Raw genomic sequence first — 21,870 nt, forward strand, 5'->3', positions numbered from 1 at the left:
TGTCCGAGGAGAGGGCGGGCTCGGTATTCGGCCCGAACCCAGGGTACTCCCCCCATATTCCAGGCTGTGGAAGAACAAGCCGAGAGTGATTGGGGGGATGCTGAAACTGTCAAGGAATGTTAGGTGAGTGAATAAATATATGCTTCCTTTCATGCTGATAAGGTAGGCATGGCAATCGTTTGATGACAAGTTGATTGGATTGATTATTTGAACGAGCTTCTCCCGAACTTTCTGTATGAAACATCATGTGTAGATTCCGCCATCGCGTCTGTTATAGACGATATCGACAGCGCATTCATTTTAAAAGAGGAACAGAGAACCGCGATCAAGGCATTTGTCAACTGGAAACATGAATGAAAAACATATGTCACTTACTCCGTTGCTCTGATTGGTTGTAGGTCTATCCAATTGAGTGCAGAGACATTTTCTTTCCTAGTTCGGTTGAAACACGCCCCATAATCAAAGTTCAATGGACCAGTATCAGACTCACATTCTGACTAGAATCTGAGTATGATGACGTCAGGCTACCATAGACCAGATTTTCCAATGAAAAAGGGAACCAATCGCAGAATGGGGAGGGAGCAGCAAGACGATGATGACACCGAAGCAGTTTGTTTATATCTATGGATCCAACATGGCATCAGACTCGACGTTACCTTCTACCCTCATGTTTATCTTGCACAAACAGTAATATTCACGCCATTGTGTACAAATAAATCTTTGACCCATCGTATTTTTCCTCGTCGAATTTCTGTCACTCTACATACGTCATCTGGTATAATTGAAACGATTGGCTATGAGCTACGTACAGGCGCATTTGATAGACATTCATAGCGCCCAATAAACGGCTCTGGGCATTCGTGAACCACGCCTCAAATACGAGAAAATTAACACGTGGTTCCCAGACCAAGGCTCAAAAGAGACTTGGTCTGACATTAGCCAGGCTAATTTGAATCTGTTTTCCACACAATGGGGTAAAAATTACAGACGGCCTGGCAGCAATAGCTCAAAAGCAGATGTGAGAAGAAGCTTCTTATCATTCATAATATTATTTTTCTTGTTTAACGCACTCTCTTTAAATATATTTTATATGCTTTTTTATGCAGTCCCTAATTTTTTCTCTCTAGCTACAGTTCCATATCAACAAATAATACAGAATTTTAATTTTATTCTCACCAATTATTAATTTACAATATCAACAATGATCTAGACTAGATAAATAAAATGCAACCACAGCAATAAGTCAGGGGAATGCTTTTATTTCTTCCTTTGGTTTGAATTTTAAACATTTTGCAGTTCTTTTTTAAAATGTATACATTTTAATACAATTATAAAATGATATCATGATTTGAGACCCTCTTTTCTGTAATTAAAGACCAATTTTATGGGTTGTGGTGTCTCAGACAATGGCCAATATCAGTTAAAAAAACATCGTTTCCCTTAGGGCTTAAATGAACCTCATCACTTAAAAATAGTTCAGGCTTTTCAAACAGTATGTGTGGATGATGTACAATGCTCCCATTAACACACAAAACAAACTTAGCCATCACATTGTTCACAAACTTTCGCACTTTGTCCACCTTTCCCGGGGGGGCATGCCTCCAGTGGCGCCTTTGGTTTATTGAAGACAGCAGAATTTTCATCTGGGGAAACTGTCTGTTGAGGTCACGTAGGTCCCTCTTCATTGCTTTGAGAAGCAGCACACTTTTCACACGTCCTAGGTCGTTGCCTCCACAGTGAATCACTAGCACATTCGGAGCAGTCCTTCTTTTAAGGCACTGTTGGAAGAAGGGAAGGAGGTCTCCCCAACACATGCCTCCCCTGCCAAACCACTGGACCTGGGAAGCCACTCCAAGATTGGTGCCTATGGTCTCTCTTGCTCGCTTTTCGCCACGTCTAATGTAACTGTCACCAATAATCCAAACTCTGTGCACACCTGATAAAAGGATTACAATACAAATGATTAACTATGCAGCACACAATTGGGAAGTCACACAATTGCTCTAGAATTTGTTGTAAAATATAATTAGCTGCGTCACAATAAACTTTATACATTTAAGGCCTTTCTTTAACATGGAAAGGCACAACTCACAATCTTAAAATCTAGGGCTGGACCATGATTTAAACATCTACAATTTTCAAACGAACATACAATAACACTTAAACATTTGTGTATTTTGAAATGAGATTGCCACTACATGCATTATTGTAAATGTTAAAATCTATTTGAATAAAACATTTTAAAATAGTTCAATAGGTTGAGCAGAAACATACCTTTCTTTTGAGTAGTGGATTCTCTGATGAAGTGTTCTTGTTGAACAACATGAACTGTTGACTTGACTTTTCTAAAAAAAACAAAACAAAAAAAAAACAAGGAAAGTAAAAAAATAGTAATCGTAAACATGTTTAACAGTTGCAACATCTGTAGAATAACTGGTAAAACATTGTTTTTTATGTTTGTTAAATTGACCATTATGATTTTAAATATACGCAATATCATCATTGTTGGTACTACAAGTCTAAAATAAGGATTATTCTAAATTTCTAAATTACTCTTCTAGACATTTTAACTATCCGCAAAAAGGAGTATCAAAAATATAAATTATAAAGATACCAATTACTAATGAAACCAATTTGAAATTCTGAATTGTAACAGCGTAATTATTTATTTTCTTTATAAATAGATCAATCAAAATGCTGAACTTACCTCATGTTGTAGAATATGTTCTCCTCCTTCAAAAACGCAAGGTTCAAACAGAGACAAACACTTCCAAAAGACACGAAAGAGTGAATGTTCTGTGATTATATCCCACAACCCCAACCATCTCTGGACAGTGATTGGGTCTCCAGATAACTGTTGCTATAGAAATGCTAATTTCTCTGGGATTGGAAACAAACTGGCGCCTCCAAATATGTACAAGTGGGTGATTGTTGCTTAGCTTACCCTGGAAAATAATGCTGTTGCAAAAACACTTAATTATGACTTAGTACACTGCAAAAAAAAAAAAAGTTTAAGACTTACTTATAATACACATTTTTGAAAGTCACATGAAATAGACCATATTATTTATTTCAGATTAGTTTTAATAAAATATATTTAGTTAAAATGTCCCAAAGAAATAACAAACACCATATGACACCAAGTGTATCAGTGAATATTTACACACACATTCAATATATATATAGATTTATATAGATTTGTTTCTGGGGTAGAAAATAAAACAACAATATGGTAATCTCTACAAGATCTGTTTTAAAGTGAAAATAAATAAACTCATATGGGGTTATATCATGTATTGGTGTAAACAGTGAACTATATTAAGTATGCAGAACTCCAAATAAACAATACATGGACCAGTACTTTCTTAATATCATTAATCTTGCAGCACAACTTCAATTTAAATGCATCATCACTTTGGATTACATTTTCAGTAAGGTTCTATTCATTTAGATTATGTAATGCATACAGTTATCTGAACTAACCAATAACATCATACACACATTAATGCACAGTGTATTATTTTAGATAACTTATTCATATGAGCTCATAAAATTACAACCGTTTATTTATAGTTTATGGTAAATTAACAAATGAAACCTCTTTGTAAAATGGATAGCACTATTTCTAAATTTCCATTAATTAACCTTATGATCAAAGATAAAACACAGTAAATAATATATATGCCTAGTTTAATATAGTTCTTCTTAGTTAATTACTAATTTGTTGGTTAGTTTCATAGTAAATTAAGTTTATCCAGCTGTTTATCATAACAGAATAAACACTGAAAAGGGTGATCATGAACCAGACGTGAATCCATGAATAGCTGCAATTCACAAGTGTGAATTGAGTGGTTTTAGTTACAAAAAACAGCAATATCATTTCATTTACATACTGCTTAAACCTTTTTCTTTTGGAATGTGTGGTTAACGATTTCCTATACATTTGCCTTTACATATGATAATCACAGGTGATTACAGCTGTGACCTGACAGACTGTTTTTATCTAGTGGAGACCGGGTGTTAATAGGAGACATTAAATGCTTCGATTCCCCAAGCAGATATACCAGAAGTAAAACAATCAGAGGCATAATTAACCCCTTGATTGTCAAGGATCACTGGTGGCCCCAGATTATTTTATTTATTACTCTTTAAAACATCACACTCCTACTTGATCTGCACAAACTGAGCTTCATTAGGAAGGTTTAAGACCCCAGCTTTGATATTTGACCACTGTTTATAATTAAACTGGTTTGAAGTTAGATAAGTTTCTTAATTTATTCCAGAAGTGCAAAATAATTAATCTGTAATGTTCGTTATCTTGAATAGAAATCATCACTCATACAGCAGCCATTCATCTCATCTCCAGTTTATTTGTGTTTATATAGGCCTACATACAATATCCACGATCTCCCAGGGCTATTAGGCCAATGATGCGCACATTTGGAGAAATAATTGATATGATATCGTCATACAGAATAATATTTCTATTTATTTCCCACTGAATTATGCAATCTGAAGAGCTCAAACAGCTAACAGAGCCAGCGATGACTCTGCTCTTCCAGATTTGCGTCAGCAAACGTGATGACATCAGTTCGATATGATTCGTTTGTAAAGCTGTCAATCATCTCATGGTGAACCAACGTGACCATAAGGCTGTCCTTCTGGATGACGCAGTGCTGTGTACACTGTGGACAAACAAAACTAAACACATCTCTTCATCTGATACAAGAAGCTAATAAATGCAGGATTCAAGTTATTCTGTTTTGTGTGTGTTTGATTTCCGTTCGATTTTGGTTATTGTATAGGAACAAAGAATGTTTACAGTATGCATGTGAGTAAAAATAGCCCATTGCTTCATAAAAAAATGCAAAATAGCCTATAACATATTTAAATAATCTTTTTTGACTTGAAACCATTTTAAATTGCGACCGAAATATGATACAAATACTCAATTGTGTTTTAAAGTGAGCTTTAAGTGAGAGTGTAATATTAATAAATGATATTGTGTCATGTAGCTTGAGGCTGCCTGTTGAGCTAATGCACCTTCTACATGAGCTTCCTATTTCATAAAATCATGTTATTTATTTTTTTTAATTCAAGAACAGTTTTTTTTTGTTGTTGTTGTTGTTGGTTTTCTAACAAGACTTAAGATAATAGATGTATTGCTCTTGCATAGTGGAATGACAGAGATTTAGATGACCAAGCAAAAAATACAGGGATACAGGCATTAATGACTGAATTCAAACAAAAGAATAAGAATAAAAGAAAAATGAAGATTAAAGGGTTAGTTCACCCAAAAATGAAAATTCTGTCAGTATTTACTCTCCCTCATGTTGTTCCAACCCCATTAGACTTTCGTTCATCTTCGGAACACAAATTAAGATATTTTTGATGAAATCTGAGAGATTTTTTTTACGTAGTGTAATAGCGTAGCGCGTCTGTGTTTCACGTCACCACGTATCACACATGACCACAGTCGCCCAATAGCCCGCTACGTTATATTACACTATGTAAAAAAAAACCTCGAGGTCCAGAGAGAAGGAAATGAAAAGAGGAATAAAGTCGTTATTTTTGTTTGTTTTTGCGCACAGAAAGTATTCTTGTCGCTTTACAAACTTAAGATTGAGCCACTGGAGTCACTTGTACTATATTAACAATGTCTATAATACATTTTCTGGGCCAGCAAGTTGAGGTGTCCATAAGCCTGCAGGAGGAGTGATCCAGCACTCAGATTTAATCAGAAATATCTTCATTTGTGTTCCGAAGATGAACGAAAGTCTAATGGGGTTGGAACAACATGAGGGTGAGTAATTACTGACAGAATTTTCATTTTTGGGTGAACTAACCCTTTAAGTCTCTTGAAAAGGTGCTAAATGTTCGTCGATTTACATGAATGGGCCATTTCTCCTCACCAGACCAACCAGACATGTTGAGTCAATGACTCTAAATGACAATGAGAGTCAATGACTCTACATGAGTGTTTACAGGGGAATAAGATATTTGGTCTTACAATAGGCTTCATAAAATGCATTTAGAGATCATCCTCAGATTTGATATTCTGAAGCTCAGAATATTTTATACATTTAATAAATATATTCTTAATATTTGATGTTTTTATGTTTGAGCTTATATATCTCAATATTCATAACAGTCTGATAAATTTTTAGTCTTGAACTGTAAACACTCAAGTGATGGCTTTCTAAATATATGTTGGTTATGTGCCTATTCAGAATGATTTCTGAGCAGAAACTTTGATATTTTTGGTATGTCATAAATGCATCACTCACCAAAATTGGGGGTGACTATATAATTGTTTTAAATAAGCTATTCATCTAAGCTGTCTATACAAAACATTGTAAATAACCAGTTCAGTTGTAACAAGTAGGCTTTATCATCTGTATAATTTATTTAATGAATCTGTTTGAGATCAAATTAATGCTAGATGTTTTGATATAAATTAAATATCAAACATATAATGTTAGTACATGGCATGACTGTGTTTAATTTCACTCAGTTATTTTGATTTATTTCCAGATTCAATCATAGGCTTGTTCTTACATAGTAGAGCTTGCGCAGTTTTCAAAAATGGTGCTTTAAATCTCTTGACAAACTAAAAGACTTAAATTACATTTGTATGTATTCTAAATAAAAGACACAGGTTGTACTGAATGTCAGCTTGCTTATTTTTGTAAAGATAATGATTTATTGAGTCCACATGCCATGTAAACTTGAAACTATGCTTCAAATCACAGATCGAGAGCTGTCGTTCAAACCACAACTCTGCGATGCTGTTTACAAATGTTGGTTGGAACTAATACTTCAACGTTTGGTAAAAAATAAATAAAAAAATAAAGTAGATTCATTTTATCATTTCATTTTCATTTAAGTAGCTTTTATAAATGTGCAAAGAAAAAAAAAACATTACTGGTGTGAATCTTGAGACAAAACAATGGCATATTTTAAGATTCAAATTTGAGGTTGGTGTCTCTAAAACTATGCCCCCAGTTTCACAGACAACGCTTTCTCAGACGCATGTTTGAGCTGTTTTAACTGAAAACATATTTAAATTATGTATTATCAATTATTATCAATTGTATTACAGTTTTTATATTTGAGCTTGTATACCTTTAAAATATGTGTCTCATTTATTCCCCACCTGGTAAAATGGGGGCTGTCTTAGAACATTTTAAAGAATTATAATGTATAAAGTGGTATAAATAATTGTGGTGTGACTTGACTGTATATAAATTACAGAGCTGATTGAAACATATCCCAATTGCTCTGATCAGATGGTTCCTCACTGCTGTTTTCCAGTCCTTGGGTGGACTGCTACCCTACCCCCCAAATACCCCCGCAGGCAATTTGCATTTCTATGGAGAAGAGCTTCAAAGGACAGCATGTCATAGACACATAGGCCAGACTGTGAAAGTTTTACCTTAGGCCCCGTCCACACTACTGCATTTTCGTTTAAAAACGAAGACTTTTTGCTACGTTTGCACCTCCCGTCCACACTAAAACGGCAAAAACGGAGACCCAAAACGGAGAAGTTTAGAAACGCTGCCGACCCGTTTTTCGTTTTGAATCTCCGGAGGGCGTTTTAGAGTGGACGGGTCAAAACGGAGGACTTTAGAAACGATGACGCAGAGGCTCACGCTCGGCTCTATGATTGGGTGTCACCAGTCATGGAGTATACACAGGTAATATTCAGTACCAGTAAACTTCACCCGCTGGAACAGTTTCTTACAGTAAGAAACTGGCGCGTCTCAGGCGCGGTAAACGCGTGCATGCTAGAAATATAACCGACACCTATTTTTCTTGCGACACGCAAGCGTGTTGGAAGCGTTTTCTGGCAAAATGGAATAGGAAAAGATGTTTATATGTCATTTTGACACAAATACATATTAATAAATGATATTTTGATGTTTGAAAACATTTTTTACAGTCTATGCTTGAAAGTCTCTAGGTTTACACCGGCACGCACATGCCCAGTGTTGGTGAATGGTCACGTGATCCGCGTTTGCAGTCGTTTTAATGTGGACTGAGATCAATTCTAATACGCAGCTAATACGCAGTGTTGTTTTTTTTTTGTGATTCAACACAAGGTACTCTTAAGTAAGTGGTATGAGCTTTCTTTTCAGATGTGCTATACAAGTTAAGTTAAACCAACATAAATATGAATGCCCATGGTAAATGCTACGTCCTATATAACCATTTGATTTACATTAAATGAGAATATTTTTATATTTATTTACATTGTGTGAAATTACTTTTTTTCTTTATTAACTTTATCATTTCTATCTGCCACTGGTATAGGTTTGTGCTCTGTGCTCTATACGTACAGAAAAAAAGTGAGTAATTATAATGTATGTAATAGTAATTGAGGAAAAGGAATTTTTCCTGATCCAACTGATGTTTACAATTTGAACTGAATTTAAAAACAATGGACTATACACTTATTTTGAACTGGCTGTTTGATTTCATTCACAGATAAATTTGCATAACAGAACCAATAGTAATGATGGGTAATTGTGGCTAATCTGTGGGCGTCGGCCCAATCACTGCTCAGATAGCAGCATGTGTATCATCTATTCTATGTTCCTAACTCACACTTCAGTTTTGCCATTTGGAAGACAGCTCCTATACGCGATTGTTTCCTACATTGGAGAGTTATCTTTCTGTTATAGTTTAAAGACTGTATCTACCTCCAAGAACCTCATAAAAAGCGCACTGAGACATTTCTCATCTCAGTTTTTTCTTTCCAAATTAAGAGGTAAGTTGAACATTATATATTTTATGATAATTTGTAAATGCTAATTTTATAAAATATTGATATCCTCTTACAATGTAAATATGCATGTATATTACCGGTAATATTATTGATAATCAGATTGTTGGTAATTTTTTTTTTTTTATTTTTTTTTTTTACTACATTTTAAATTGTTACCCACGGTGTCATCTTTTCAATCATTTATTTTCTATGAAATTCTAAAGAGGTATTATTTATTTATTTATTTATTTTGCATATGAAGTAATCCTACATAAAATAATTTTAAATATTTCACAGGAAAATGAGACCCAGAAGAGTTTTTCCTGAAAAAGAAGCTTTGTACTTCATTGCTTCTGGCAAAGATAAAGACACATTTGAGAAACAATTCATGAGTGAAGAGAAAGGTAAGTTACTACATACAATTCTCCCATCAATACTGTATGACTTTGCAAAACTTAAATAAAAGCTAAGTGTGGTCACTAATTAAAGGAATAGTTCACTTAAAAATGAAAATTCTGTCATCATATACTCACTCTCATGTTGTTTCAAACCTGTATGAATTTCTTTCTTCTGCTGAACAGAAAGGAAGATATTTAGAAGAATGTCAGTAACCAGACAGTTTCTGGTCTCATTGACTTCCATAGTATAATTTTTTTCCTACTATGGAAGTCAATGGGATCAGAAACTGTCTGGTTACTGACATTCTTCTAAATATCTTCCTTTCTGTTCAGCAGAAGAAAGAAATTCATACAGGTTTGAAACAACATGAGAGTGAGTATATATGACAGAATTTTCATTTTTAAGTGAACTATTCCTTTAATGTCAAAGGGTTGGGTTTAAAATATGAACCTAGAGAAAGCAGGCTGTTAAAACAAAACACGCAAGAGGGGAAAAAACATGATTGCTTTGACCAGTTAAAGGTGGATTTACATCTGTTTTCCTGCCAGTATTTATGTTATAAGCTGCTGATGTCTCTAAATTAAACACTATTATGTAAATGTGTGAGTGCTCTTGATATTATTTGTAAGTAACTGCCAGTTAGAATGTGAGGGGCCTGTGTAATAATGGAAATGATGAATATTTAGTGTCTGATTTTTTCAGACAGAAAATCTGATTTTTTTTTTTTTATTATTATTATTTTTTTTACACTTTTATAAAGATGTAGATACAGTTGTTTTCGAAGTAACAATACCATTGAAAATAATTTAGACAACCTGAATAACTTCATGAATCTTTTATCATACTATTAATTTACTTGTATTTATACTATTTATTAGGTTTTGGAGTAATTGCCACAAAACACATTGAGCCAGGTGAATTCCTGTTGGAGTATGTTGGAAGACACATCACTGGATCTGAAGGAGAGAACCTGTTCAAAGACTACTCAGCTGAAAATGCAGCATTTTTGTATTTCTACTCCTTTCAGGAACAATCTTACTGGTAAGATTAAATTAATGAATGTTCCAATGAAATATAATACCATTATGACAATTCAAAAGTGTTTTTAAAATATTTCACCACACAGTGTTGATGGCAGTCAAGATACAGAAAGACTAGGACGATTCATAAATGATGACCACATCAAGCCAAACAGCAAAATTAAAATAGTAAGTCTGTCTTTAATGTATTCTTATTCTTTGTTTCAATTACACCTTTTATACAGCCTCATCTTGTAGCATTATTTGACATTATTAAAAACTAGGCGACTTTTCAAATGATGTTTTTGTTGTTTTCATTTGTGTGTTTGTGTGCTTTTGTAACCAATAGATAATGGATGAAAAGAAAAGACCACATCTGTGTGCATTTGCGTTAACAAAAATCAATGCAGGAGAAGAAATTTTATACGACTACGGAGATCCTAACTGCCCATGGAGACAGGTATTTAAACTTCTATTTCTATTTGTTGGTGTCTTATTTTCATTATTTTATCAAGTGGTGAGGAAAACTTGCTAACACTTTACAATAAGGTTAATTGGTTAACATTAGTACTAAATGACCAATACATTTGTTACAGTATTGGTTAATCTTTGTTAATATTAGTTAAAATCCAGCTGTTTCAATGTTTGTGCATGTTACTTCACAGTGTGTTATTAATTTTAACAAATACAACTTATGATTTTAATGATGTATCAGTACATTTTTAAATTAACAATAACCAAAGTTTAATAAATGCTGTTTAAGTGTACAATTTTTACTTTAAAAAAGCAAATTATTGAGGTAACACTTATATAGTTTTTATATGGTAACACAATAAGGTTTCATTTGTTAACATTAGTTAATGTATTAATTTGCATGAACTAAAAGCCATACATTTGGTAAAATATTTATTCATCTTTGTTAGTGTTAGTTAATGATACTCCGGCTGTTCATTGATTGTTCATGTACATTTACAACGTATTACCTAATTGATTTTAATAATGCATTACTAAATGTTGAAAATAACATTAACAAAGTTTAATAAATGCTGTATAAGCGCAGTTCATTATTGGTTTGTTAACTAATGCTAGCTAATGAAACCTTATTGTAAAGTGTTACAAGATTCTCTTATCCTCAACAATACTGCTGTACAATTTTTACCTTTAAAAAAGCTAATTATTTAGGTAACACTTACACAATGAGGTTTCATTTGTTAACATTAGTTAATGTCTTAATTCACATGATCTAAAAGCAACACATTTGGTACAATACTTATTCATCTTTGTTAATGTAAGTTAATTAAACTCCAGCTGTTCATTGCTTGTTCATGTACATTTACAACGCAATAACTAATGTTAATAAATACAACTTTTGATTTTAATAATGCATTACTAAATGTTGAAATTAACATTACATACTATTAAGAAATATTGTAAAAGTGGTGCTCATTATATGTTCATGTTAACTACATTAATGATTGCTTTTAATGTAATTTGTTTCAGAAAACCAGTATTTCCACATTCAGAGAGATCAAGGAAAATATGGTAAATATATATAGAGAGGTCTGTTCCTTCAGCTGAGTTTACTAATAACTATATACACTGTAAAACATTTCTTACATTTCAATATGCTTTTGCTTTTTTGCATTTTACAGGAATCACGATGGAAGAATTCATTTGAAAACTTTGATTTAAAGCCTGGTTTGATGAAAATGGATGACCTTGTTATCAACACAGAAATGAAGATTGCAAATGGATGCAATGCTGCTGAGATTTTCCCAGGAGTCTTCAACAACTGCAAAGTTGCAGTGAAACGAGTTGCCAAACATGTTTCCAAAACTGAATTGGAAATGGCTCATTTCCTGAGTTCAAAAAATTTACAAGCAGAGCACCTTCTGCAACACATTTCAGTGTTGGAAGACACTTACTTTGCCTATTTTGTGTCACCTCTTTGTGAATATAGTCTGATGGAGCTGATTGAAAACAAGGATTTTCCTGAAAGAAAAAGCCTGATAGAGAATCGAAGACTAGAGATCTGCCAGGAGTTACTGCAAGGACTTCAGGAACTGCATTCATATGGAATTTTGCACAGAGACCTGAAGCCTGAAAATATTTTGTTTGGTAAGAGCAGTCTGTGGATTAGCCATAGCTATAATTATCCTGTAATATCAGCAGAAATTTTCATTTAAAATGCATGAGCATATGATAATGTGGATATCATTTTAAGTGTTACATTTTTTGTGAGCATTTTTACTTTTCTACAGATATAAGCAATAAACTGTACATCGCAGACTTTGGAGCAAGCAGAAAACTTGATCTGGCACAAACCACACTGCTCTCTCAAATGGCTGGATCTTTTTCTTGGTCGAGTTATGAAGATGTTGGAGGCATGCAATACAAGTACAAGAAAGAATCAGATATCCAGGTAAGGGTTGAAAATATCATGTTAAAACTTGTTAATTTGTGGGAGGACGCCGGCACACAGAAGTGTTTTTTAATTACACTATATCAAAGTTACTTTAAGATTTAATGTAAAAATAATAATAAAAGGCAAATTATACATTATTTAAAAGGTTTAAGACTCAATCCTAAAAATGTTTTACCTCTGTTTTATTATAAATATCTCATGGTGACTGTAATTTAATTTCTTAATTTGTGTCAAAGGAAAAAATCTGCTATATGGTCATCATGAAAGCATTTGACTACACAATGTTTGGTCTCAATTTATTTTGATGGTCTCTTTAACACATTCTGTTGATTATAAGTAATGTTACAACTACATGTGAACTAATTCTCATTAGAGTACTACAGGAGTATAAGTAGACTAGAGACTAAAATGTAGGTTAGAGTAAAAATAAGTTGACATGTATTATATATTTAGTCAGTATAATGTCTATTGGGGTTTATCACAGTCAAATTTTAGCAGATATTAAGCAGATATAGTCTACTAATACTGTAATTACAGTTGGTTGACATGTAGCTGCACATTTATTTATAGTTAGTAGAATGTTCAAAAGGGACCATCAAAATAAAGTGTTCCCTTTCATAGTCACTACGAGTTACGACGTGACGACGAATAACGTCTCCGTTCCCTACTCAGGGAACCAGGGAACTTACTTAACTGAGACTTTTCCAGCATTCCTCTGGGTTTTTAGTTCAAAAGTGAACACATTTGGAAAAATATTGATGGATTCTCATTATTAATTCACATTTCAGAGTGGAGTTTTATTTATTTATTTATTTATATTTTTATCCTAAATTAATCAATGTAACCAATAAAGAGCAGCGGGTTTCAAACCCTTGGTCGCGTCCAATATTTAAAAAATGGGTTGTCTTGATGATTTAATGAAAATGGACTTACATAAAAATGAAATAAAATTAAATTAAAATAATAATATAAAATAATATTATATAGGCCTAAGGAAATATGCTAAATATATTTTGATTTAAAAAAAAATATTCAATAAATCAATAAAATAAAATACTGCAAAAATATGCAGCTGAGTTAGTTTCATTTTACTCCACAAATAAGGTGATAGAAAGTAAACAAAAAATAAATAAATGGTCATTTCAAAAGTTTGAAAACCACTGGTATAGAGCATTAAAAACTGGTATAGAGCATCCATTCATTAACAAAATAATTATGACCTTGTGCAGAAAGTCAAGAACGTTTACTAAAACAAATACAATTATGATGTTCCATGATTTTCCAATCACAGTGCTGGTTATAACTTAAGTATTGTATTGTACACAGTTACTCATTCCAAATTACATGACACAAATTGCAGTCAGTGATGAAATCTAGATTAATCTAGATTACAATCTAAATACAATTTATTAAATTTATTACAATAATTTACAATATTATTTACAAATAATTTACAATCCTGTAATCTAAATAATTTTAGGTAATGTAATTGGACTACTTTGTGAGTACTTTTGACCCTAACGATTCAATAGGATAATTGTGTACCATATTGATAAAAATACCATGAGAAAGAAAATATATATTTTTTTTTGCTATCAATTTTGTGAAGTGCATTAACTATTATAGCCATTAACTATTATAGCTTTTAGCCTTTATTACAGTATGTAAACTATCCTATCCTCTAAGCCTCATCAGATCACAAAGAGAATGTATTTTAAATACTTGAAAGGCCTTATAAGTTTTGATAACATGGTTTTGATCTAATAAATTGTCTTGGTTTGATGCTGAGAATTTTAACATTGAGCACATTTTTTTGTAAATTTGAACGACAAAAATCGGTGTTGCCTACACCGTTATCCTCTTTTTACAATTTGCACCCTGTTGACTTCAATGGGGCAAGTACTAAACCTGCTTTTAGCCTCTTAACATCCTTCATGTGTCATTACAAGTGCACCAGCCATGTGAGTGATTCCTTCAGAGTGAACACGGGTGAATCTGACTGCAGTAGATGTGAAAGGGTTTGTGCTGGAGCAATCTGTAAATTAATCTGGCCGTTAGAGTTATCATCTGCAGATTTTAAGTTAAACATGGTCAGGTCTGTGGCTTCATTGGGTTTCTGTACTTTAACAAGAACCAATTTCTGTTTTGTCATAAAATATCAATGAGAAAAATATTTTCTAAAAACTTTACAATACACTTAAGCCTATATATTATGTTTCTTAATGATTGTAATTATGATTTTATGACAACAAATTGCGAAGTGTCTTCTTTAACCCTTTCACGTATAGTGGTCACTACAGTGGACAGCTATTAATAAAGCATTTTCTTGAATTTGCATGGGTTTTTATGGCAAAGTTGCACATCAGCCTCATTGGACCCTGGTGCATCATCCTATAAATTGCAACCAAGGGCAAGCCGTTGTGTTTCGATTTTTCTCCCCTCCAAACCAAGATGGCCAAGGGTCAGTCAGACATGCCAAGTTGCTCCGGAATATCCACCCATTCCTTCTATCCTAGGAGACTCAAGCAATATCTAATGAGTCATATCACAGTAAAATTTTCCAAGTTTTGATTTTAGATTGAGAGAAAACTCTGATTAATCACATGTCCACTGTAGTGGACGTCATGCATCAACTGCTATATTTCAGCTACAATTCATAATTATAATGGGAATGTTAAAACTTAAAAACTTGATCTGCAGTGAATTTTTTACTGTAAATAAATGTATTTGTATTATTAGAATGTAATTTTCATTGACATCGAAAAAAGTAATCTGAATTTGTAATGCATGTTACTTGTAATGCGTTTCTTTACTCATAACATCAAAAAGTAATCTGAATACGTAATTCATGTTACTTGTAATGCGTTTATATATTCGTTACATCAAAAAGTAATCTGATTAGGCAATGCACATTACTTGTAGTTAATTACTTGTTAGATCAAAAAGTAATCTGATTAGGTAATGCATGTTACTTGTAACACATTACTTTACTTGTAACATCAAAAAGTAATCTGAATGTGTTATGCATGTTACTTGTAATGCATTACATCCAACACTGATCATTTCAGATGAGATTGAAAAAATGTAATGCTAGGTTTTCTCAGAGGAGGGCTATGATAGAAATGTGCATGTCCATCTTGAACATAATCAGAATTATCAGCTAATAAGGGTAAATCTCCATACTCTGGTGCACTGGAGGGAACATCTGAGTGGGTTCCACAGTTGTGCCTTGACAGTCTGTAGAAAATTCTGATGGAATCACGTCCTCATGTTCTGATATCAAAGATACGCGAAGTGCAACTTGTATGAAGTTGTACGAAGCCTTTCCAATATTTTTAATTTATATTTGTTGTATATATTTTATATTTTCAGTTTCACATGATTTGATATAATTGTTTTGATTAGTTTGTTAAATTCACATACTTTATCTGTTTGATTATTGTCTTATATTTAATACAGTATATCTTCGTTTTTAACCATAACCGCATGCTGTCCACTCAAGTGGACACCTGAAGATCTCTTTGAAAAATTTGTAAAAAATCTTGTTTTTCATGCCCTAAGAGGAATAAAAACACATAGGGAAAAAAAATACTGACTAAGGTTATCATAATTCATGCATGAAAGGGTTAAAATTAGACTACAACTATGCTTCTATTCCAAAAATGTCATGAACAATGAACTTCATGAACATCCCCTATTTAATTTGGGGATGACAATTCTTAGGTTTGGGTTCAAATGGATTAACAGGTTACATGTATGCAGTTACAATACTATTTTAGTATGTGATCAATATGATTTGTAATCAGTTCTGTCAAAAATGCATACATTTGTTCTATGTTCAATTGTTCTGAATGCTAATATTCGAGCAGCTTTCATTTGAGCACAGCAGCATTTTGTCATCATTTTAATCATCTTCATTCATTCTGCAGTTTAGTTGTGACCATTTCTGAAATTTTTGTAAATATTATTTTATTTTGTAGGTAGCAGGATGCTTGGTTCATTATATCCTGACGGATGGGCAACACCCCTATCAGACAACTACACCCTACTCCAAGGATCCAGTTGGGCTATCTCAAAATGTCAGAATGGGTAACTTCACTCTTCAATGTGAAGAAAGATGGACAAGACAAAAATATATTATTAGCAGAATGCTGTCTAATTCAATCGAAGAACGTCCCACCATTGAGGAATGCCTTCAGTCTTTCACATGTACGTTCCAAGACTTACACTTTTCTCTTCACCTCATTAATAAAACTTTGTAGATTTTACAAGAATGTAGAAAAAAAATCCTTAAATTATTGGATATCCTTAACAATTGTTGTGCATTTACAGGTTTCATACACCAGTCGGATTACACTGGAATCACAAACAACTACAGCAATGTGAATGAAAATGAAGTAAGTACTTTTCATTTTCATAAAAAAAAAAAAAAAGTTTAAGACCAAAAAGACAACAGTGATTCTAAAACACAGTATGTGTTTTAGAATCAGCAGGCTCTAGATAGAAAACAAACATGGACATGGATTTCACACACTGTTATTGTTTTACAGGACAGAACCCATACAGCAGATTTCTGTCCCCAAACGTCAGATGAGATGGACATCCTAGAGAGTACCGACAGTGATAAGCCAGAAAGTGTTTGCAGTGATGAGATGGATTCATCTTCTCACACTGAGGAGGACTTATATGAGTCTGAAATGGTAATTAAGGGTTTTATACTTTATAATATATAACATTGTTATTATTTACAAATACATTTCAGTTGTGTGGTTCTTTATTTCAGAACAACACTGAACAACAGGTTTCCTTTTCCCTGGAAATCTCAGAAGAAGAAGAAGACGACACAAAAAAAGCTAAAGGACATGTTGCAGAACGCATCCAAGGAAAACCACTTATGAAGAGTTGGATAGAAATAGATGAAAGTGCCCACGGCTGTAGCTCTCAACAAAATCAAATAAAAGTGAAAATGTCCTCAAACAGTGTACATCAACGCATCTATGACAAGAAGAATTACTGTCTTTACTGTGAGAAGCCTTATCCAAAAATTGCAAGACATCTACAGCAGAAACATTCTGAAAAAGTTGAAGTTGCAAAGGCACTTGCACACAACAGAGGCTCAAACATGCGTACTCTTCTATTAACCAAAGTAAGGAACATGGGAAACTACCACCATAACAGTTCAGTCCTATCCTCTGGGAAAGGACAGATCATACCAAAAAGACAAGCAACTCGTGAGTCAACAGCAATAGACTATCTGCCTTGCAAGTTTTGCTTTGCTATGTATGTCAAAACAGATCTCTGGAGACATCACAAACGTTGCAAATTACAAGACAAAGAAAATATGCCAGTGAAACGAAAAGTTCAGGCAAGTTGTTCTCTGTTGTTGCCAATGGACTCTGACGTTTCTAGTGGACTTAAAAATATTATTGAAGATATGACATATGATACCGTTACTCAAGTGGTGAAATCTGACCCGTTGATTCTGTCACTGGGTGAGAGAATGTTCCTCAAAAACGGAGAAGTTTCACGGCACCGGGCAGACATTAGAAATAAGATGAGAGAACTTGCCAGACTTCTTATAGTGACAAGAACTATTGATAAAGACATTGTTGCTTTGAAGGACTTGATCAACCCAGGAAAGTTCAACACAGTACTTGAGGGAGTAAAAAAGATGACTGGATTTGATTCCTCAACCAACCGATTCTCAGTCCCTTCAACAGCACTGAAACTGCGTCATTCCCTTGTGAAAGTGTCATATATTTTGCAGGGAGAGGCTTTACGTCAAGAGGATGATGCATTGAAGGGAAGAGCAGAGCAATTCAGTAAATTAATTGAACTAGAATGGACAATTCATGTTTCATCTAATGCACTGAAAACTTTGTACCAGAAAAAGTGGAACAGTCCCCCAAATGCTGCCTTTAGCAGAAGACATAAAGAAGCTCCATGATCATCTAAAGTGTCTTGAGGAGGTCAACAAAAAAGCACACATTGAACACACATCACAAAGGTCATGGAGTGATCTCTCTCAGGTGACTCTAGCACAGCTAATATTATTCAATCGGCGTCGAGAAGGTGAGGTTTCAAGGATGGAAGTCAAAACATACCTGCAGAGAAACAAACAGATGATTCAGGATGAAATTATGGAGAGCCTTTCACCTTTTGAGAAGAAACTCTGTAAGAATCTCACCAGAGTAGAGGTACGGGGGAAACGAGGCCGCAAAGTACCAGTACTATTTCCCACAAATATAACAGAATCTGTGGAACTTCTAATTAAAACTAGAGAAGATGTTGGGATTTCCCCTAGCAATCCCTACATATTTGCTCGTCCTTTTTATGGATCACAGGAGAGCATCCGTGGTTGTGACTGCTTAAAGCGATTTGCAGAAAGCTGTGGGGCTAAAAACCCAGAAAACATTACATCTACAAAGTTGAGAAAACATGTAGCCACAGTTTCTCAGCTACTTAACCTGCAAACGCATGAACTAGACCAACTAGCAACTTTCATGGGTCACAACATTGAAGTCCATAGGGAGTTTTACAGACTGCCTGAAGAAACCTTACAAGTTGCAAAAGTGAGCAGAATTCTGTTTGCCCTGCAAAGTGGAATAGGCAAATTTAAAGGAAAATCTCTGGAGGACATAACGCCAAACATCAACTGTAAGTAAATTACTTATGTGTATATGTCTTTTGTTTAAACAATTCATAGTGTCCACACTTTGTAAAAATCTACTTTTAGTTTTAAAGAATGTGAATGCTCATTTTGTTACAGTTGAAGGGGGCTCCAGCAACTCAGACACAGAGGATGCTGAATCTGAAAAAAGGATGACAGAGGATGATCATTCGGAAAAAAGGGCTGCCACCTCAATAACGACCGCAGCCTCAAGAGAGGCAGTTCCATTCTTTAGGATTTCACCACTGCCTTTAAATAAAAAGGGTTTGTTATTCCACTTTGCATAAAAAAATTGTATCTACATGAAACATCTTGACATGTATTTTAAGAATTGTCTGTGCTCTTCAGCTTGTAAAATCTACATTATTCAAATTTTGGTTATTCTTTAATTCAATTAATTTGATTTACTTACTTAATTTCTTAATTTATTTTAACAGGAAAGTCCAGAAAGACCTGGTCAGAGAAGGAGAGTAAAATTATTGAACATCATTTCAAGAATTTCCTAAAGGAAATGAAAGTCCCTGGAAAAGTGGATTGTGAAAGATTCTTAAATGAAAACAAGATTTTAATTGGTAATGAAAGAGAATGGAAAGCAGTAAAATACTTTGTGCACAACCGAATAATCACTATCAAGAGAAATTTGTGTCTACAGTATTGAACCTATAGCAATACTGGGACCTTGCATATGGAGTATTGATGTTTTATGTCACAATACTGGGAGCTTGCGTATGGAGTATCGATGTTTTATGTCACAATACTGGGAGCTTGCGTATGGAGTATCGGTGTTTTATGTCACATACTGGGAGCTTGCGTATGGAGTATCAATGTTTTATGTCACAATACTGGGAGCTTGCGTATGGAGTATCAATGTGTCATAACATTGGTAGTTCATGTAAATGGAGCGTCAGTGTGTCATAACATTGGTAGTTCATGTAAATGGAGCGTCAGTGTGTCATAACATTGGTAGTTCATGTAAATGGAGCGTCAGTGTGTCATAACATTGGTAGTTCATGTAAATGGAGCGTCAGTGTGTCATAACATTGGTAGTTCATGTAAATGGAGCGTCAGTGTGTCATAACATTGAAATGATTGACTATGTCCAAACTATTTGAGTGATCGATCATTTTCTGTCTTTTTTTAAGTTGTTTTAAAAAATCACTATTTTACACGTGCTTTTCGTTAATATATTTCATGGTATTTGTAACTTTTAATATAATTTATTTGGTGTTACCCTTTTATTTATTTAATTATTTATTTTATATAAAGCAAAGCAACTTGTTTCAGAAGCAATATATCGTTGATGTTGTGGTATACATTTAGGCACTCATCACTGAGGGTGGAAAGTCTGCACTACCGCAGGGGGGGCTCTTTTAGTGAGCTTATGAGATTTTCTATGTGATAAACTGAATGGTTTATTATGTGAAAAACCATTTCCGTTGTCAGGAGTGCAGCAAGAGCAAGTAAGAAACCTTCAGTTTAGGAGTGTGTGGACCTTAAATAAACTTTAACTTGATTTCATTCAACATGCTGTAGGTATGCATTTTTTCACTATTTATTCTAATTGCAAGAACTGGTTTATGAGTGTTATTGTGAATAATATTACTACGTCATTACATATTCTGTAAGTCAAAACTCAAACTGAACCAACTGAACATTTGAAATGTGAAAATCAACATAAAACTTTGAGTTTTGACCTCCGGTAGAGGTGGGCATATATTAATTGTTTTAATCTAGATTAATATTGAAATTAATCTAGATTAATCTAGATTAAAATGGTTCATTTAAATTATGCCGAAGACATTCAGAATATGTGTGCTACACAAAACTGGACTATAAAAGTAAGTCTTTGAGAACGGGTTTCTCAAGCCATGTGGCGCATTATACCAGGGGGTCATCTTCTGTTTCCAAAATGCATCATAAACTGCTTGAGAAAGCTGTTCTACTCATAGACTGTAAAAGGTTACTACTGTACTGTTACCGTCCGTAGGCAACATTAGGTAGGCCTATGTTATTATCAACTACTATAGGCTATCAATTTGGGATGGGCGATATGGCCTAAAATCCATATTGTGATATACATTGCAGCCTCTTGTGATAACGATATATATTATTAAAAAAAAAACATTTCAGAAAAGGTTACACAGACCCTGCTAAACAACTGCTAAATGTTTTTTTTGTTTTTTTTAGGGTGCATGTTGTTTTGAGAGCATATATTGTGCAAAACTGTAAGTATACAACATAATTTTGCAGATAAATAAAATTTAAGTACACTAGCTGCAGAGACTTCAGTAGGTCTAATGTTTATTATGGCCTGGAGCTTATGAAACCCCAAATTTAAAATTAGAATATTGTCTAACTGATGTCTTTTCAGTTAAAAAGAAACACAACAATGCTTCTTAAAATCAGGCGCAGACAGAGATTATGTGCTACACCACTAAGATATATTGGGAATAATATGCGCGCGCTGGTATTCAGTGATATGTTTCATTTTGAATTTGAGGTGGTAGAACGGATTAGTCGTGTGTTAATTTACCGAACTGTTACCCCAGACACTCTGTCTATATAGTTTGCTGCTGCTCGTCGGGCGGCT

General features: G+C 33.8%; 1 protein-coding gene and 1 long non-coding RNA gene across 2 annotated transcripts; one reads left to right on the top strand and one right to left on the bottom strand.

Annotated features, from left to right (window-relative positions):
• Positions 1-1,063: 1,063 nt before the first annotated feature.
• LOC307154089 lies at positions 1,064-4,497 on the bottom strand. The gene is made up of 3 exons (XR_013820272.1): positions 2,708-4,497; positions 2,275-2,345; positions 1,064-1,936 (listed from the first exon to the last, which is right to left on the bottom strand). It is a non-coding gene; the product is annotated as an uncharacterized lncRNA (long non-coding RNA).
• Positions 4,498-6,616: 2,119 nt separating this feature from the next.
• LOC307154093 (uncharacterized protein) lies at positions 6,617-18,557 on the top strand (the record flags this gene model as incomplete). Its single annotated transcript, XM_079898871.1, has 13 exons — positions 6,617-8,348; positions 8,488-8,770; positions 9,065-9,171; positions 10,045-10,207; positions 10,293-10,374; positions 10,535-10,645; positions 11,686-11,727; positions 11,838-12,303; positions 12,447-12,607; positions 16,591-16,819; positions 16,943-17,007; positions 17,161-17,310; positions 17,394-18,557. The coding sequence occupies exons 3-13, from the start codon at positions 9,069-9,071 to the stop codon at positions 18,555-18,557; spliced, it is 2,736 nt and encodes a 911-aa protein (XP_079754997.1). The 5' UTR covers positions 6,617-8,348; positions 8,488-8,770; positions 9,065-9,068.
• Positions 18,558-21,870: the final 3,313 nt, after the last annotated feature.

The sequence above is a fragment of the Squalius cephalus genome, assembly GCF_949319135.1.
Source record: "Squalius cephalus genome assembly, contig: scaffold_92, whole genome shotgun sequence".
NCBI lineage: Eukaryota > Metazoa > Chordata > Actinopteri > Cypriniformes > Leuciscidae > Squalius > Squalius cephalus.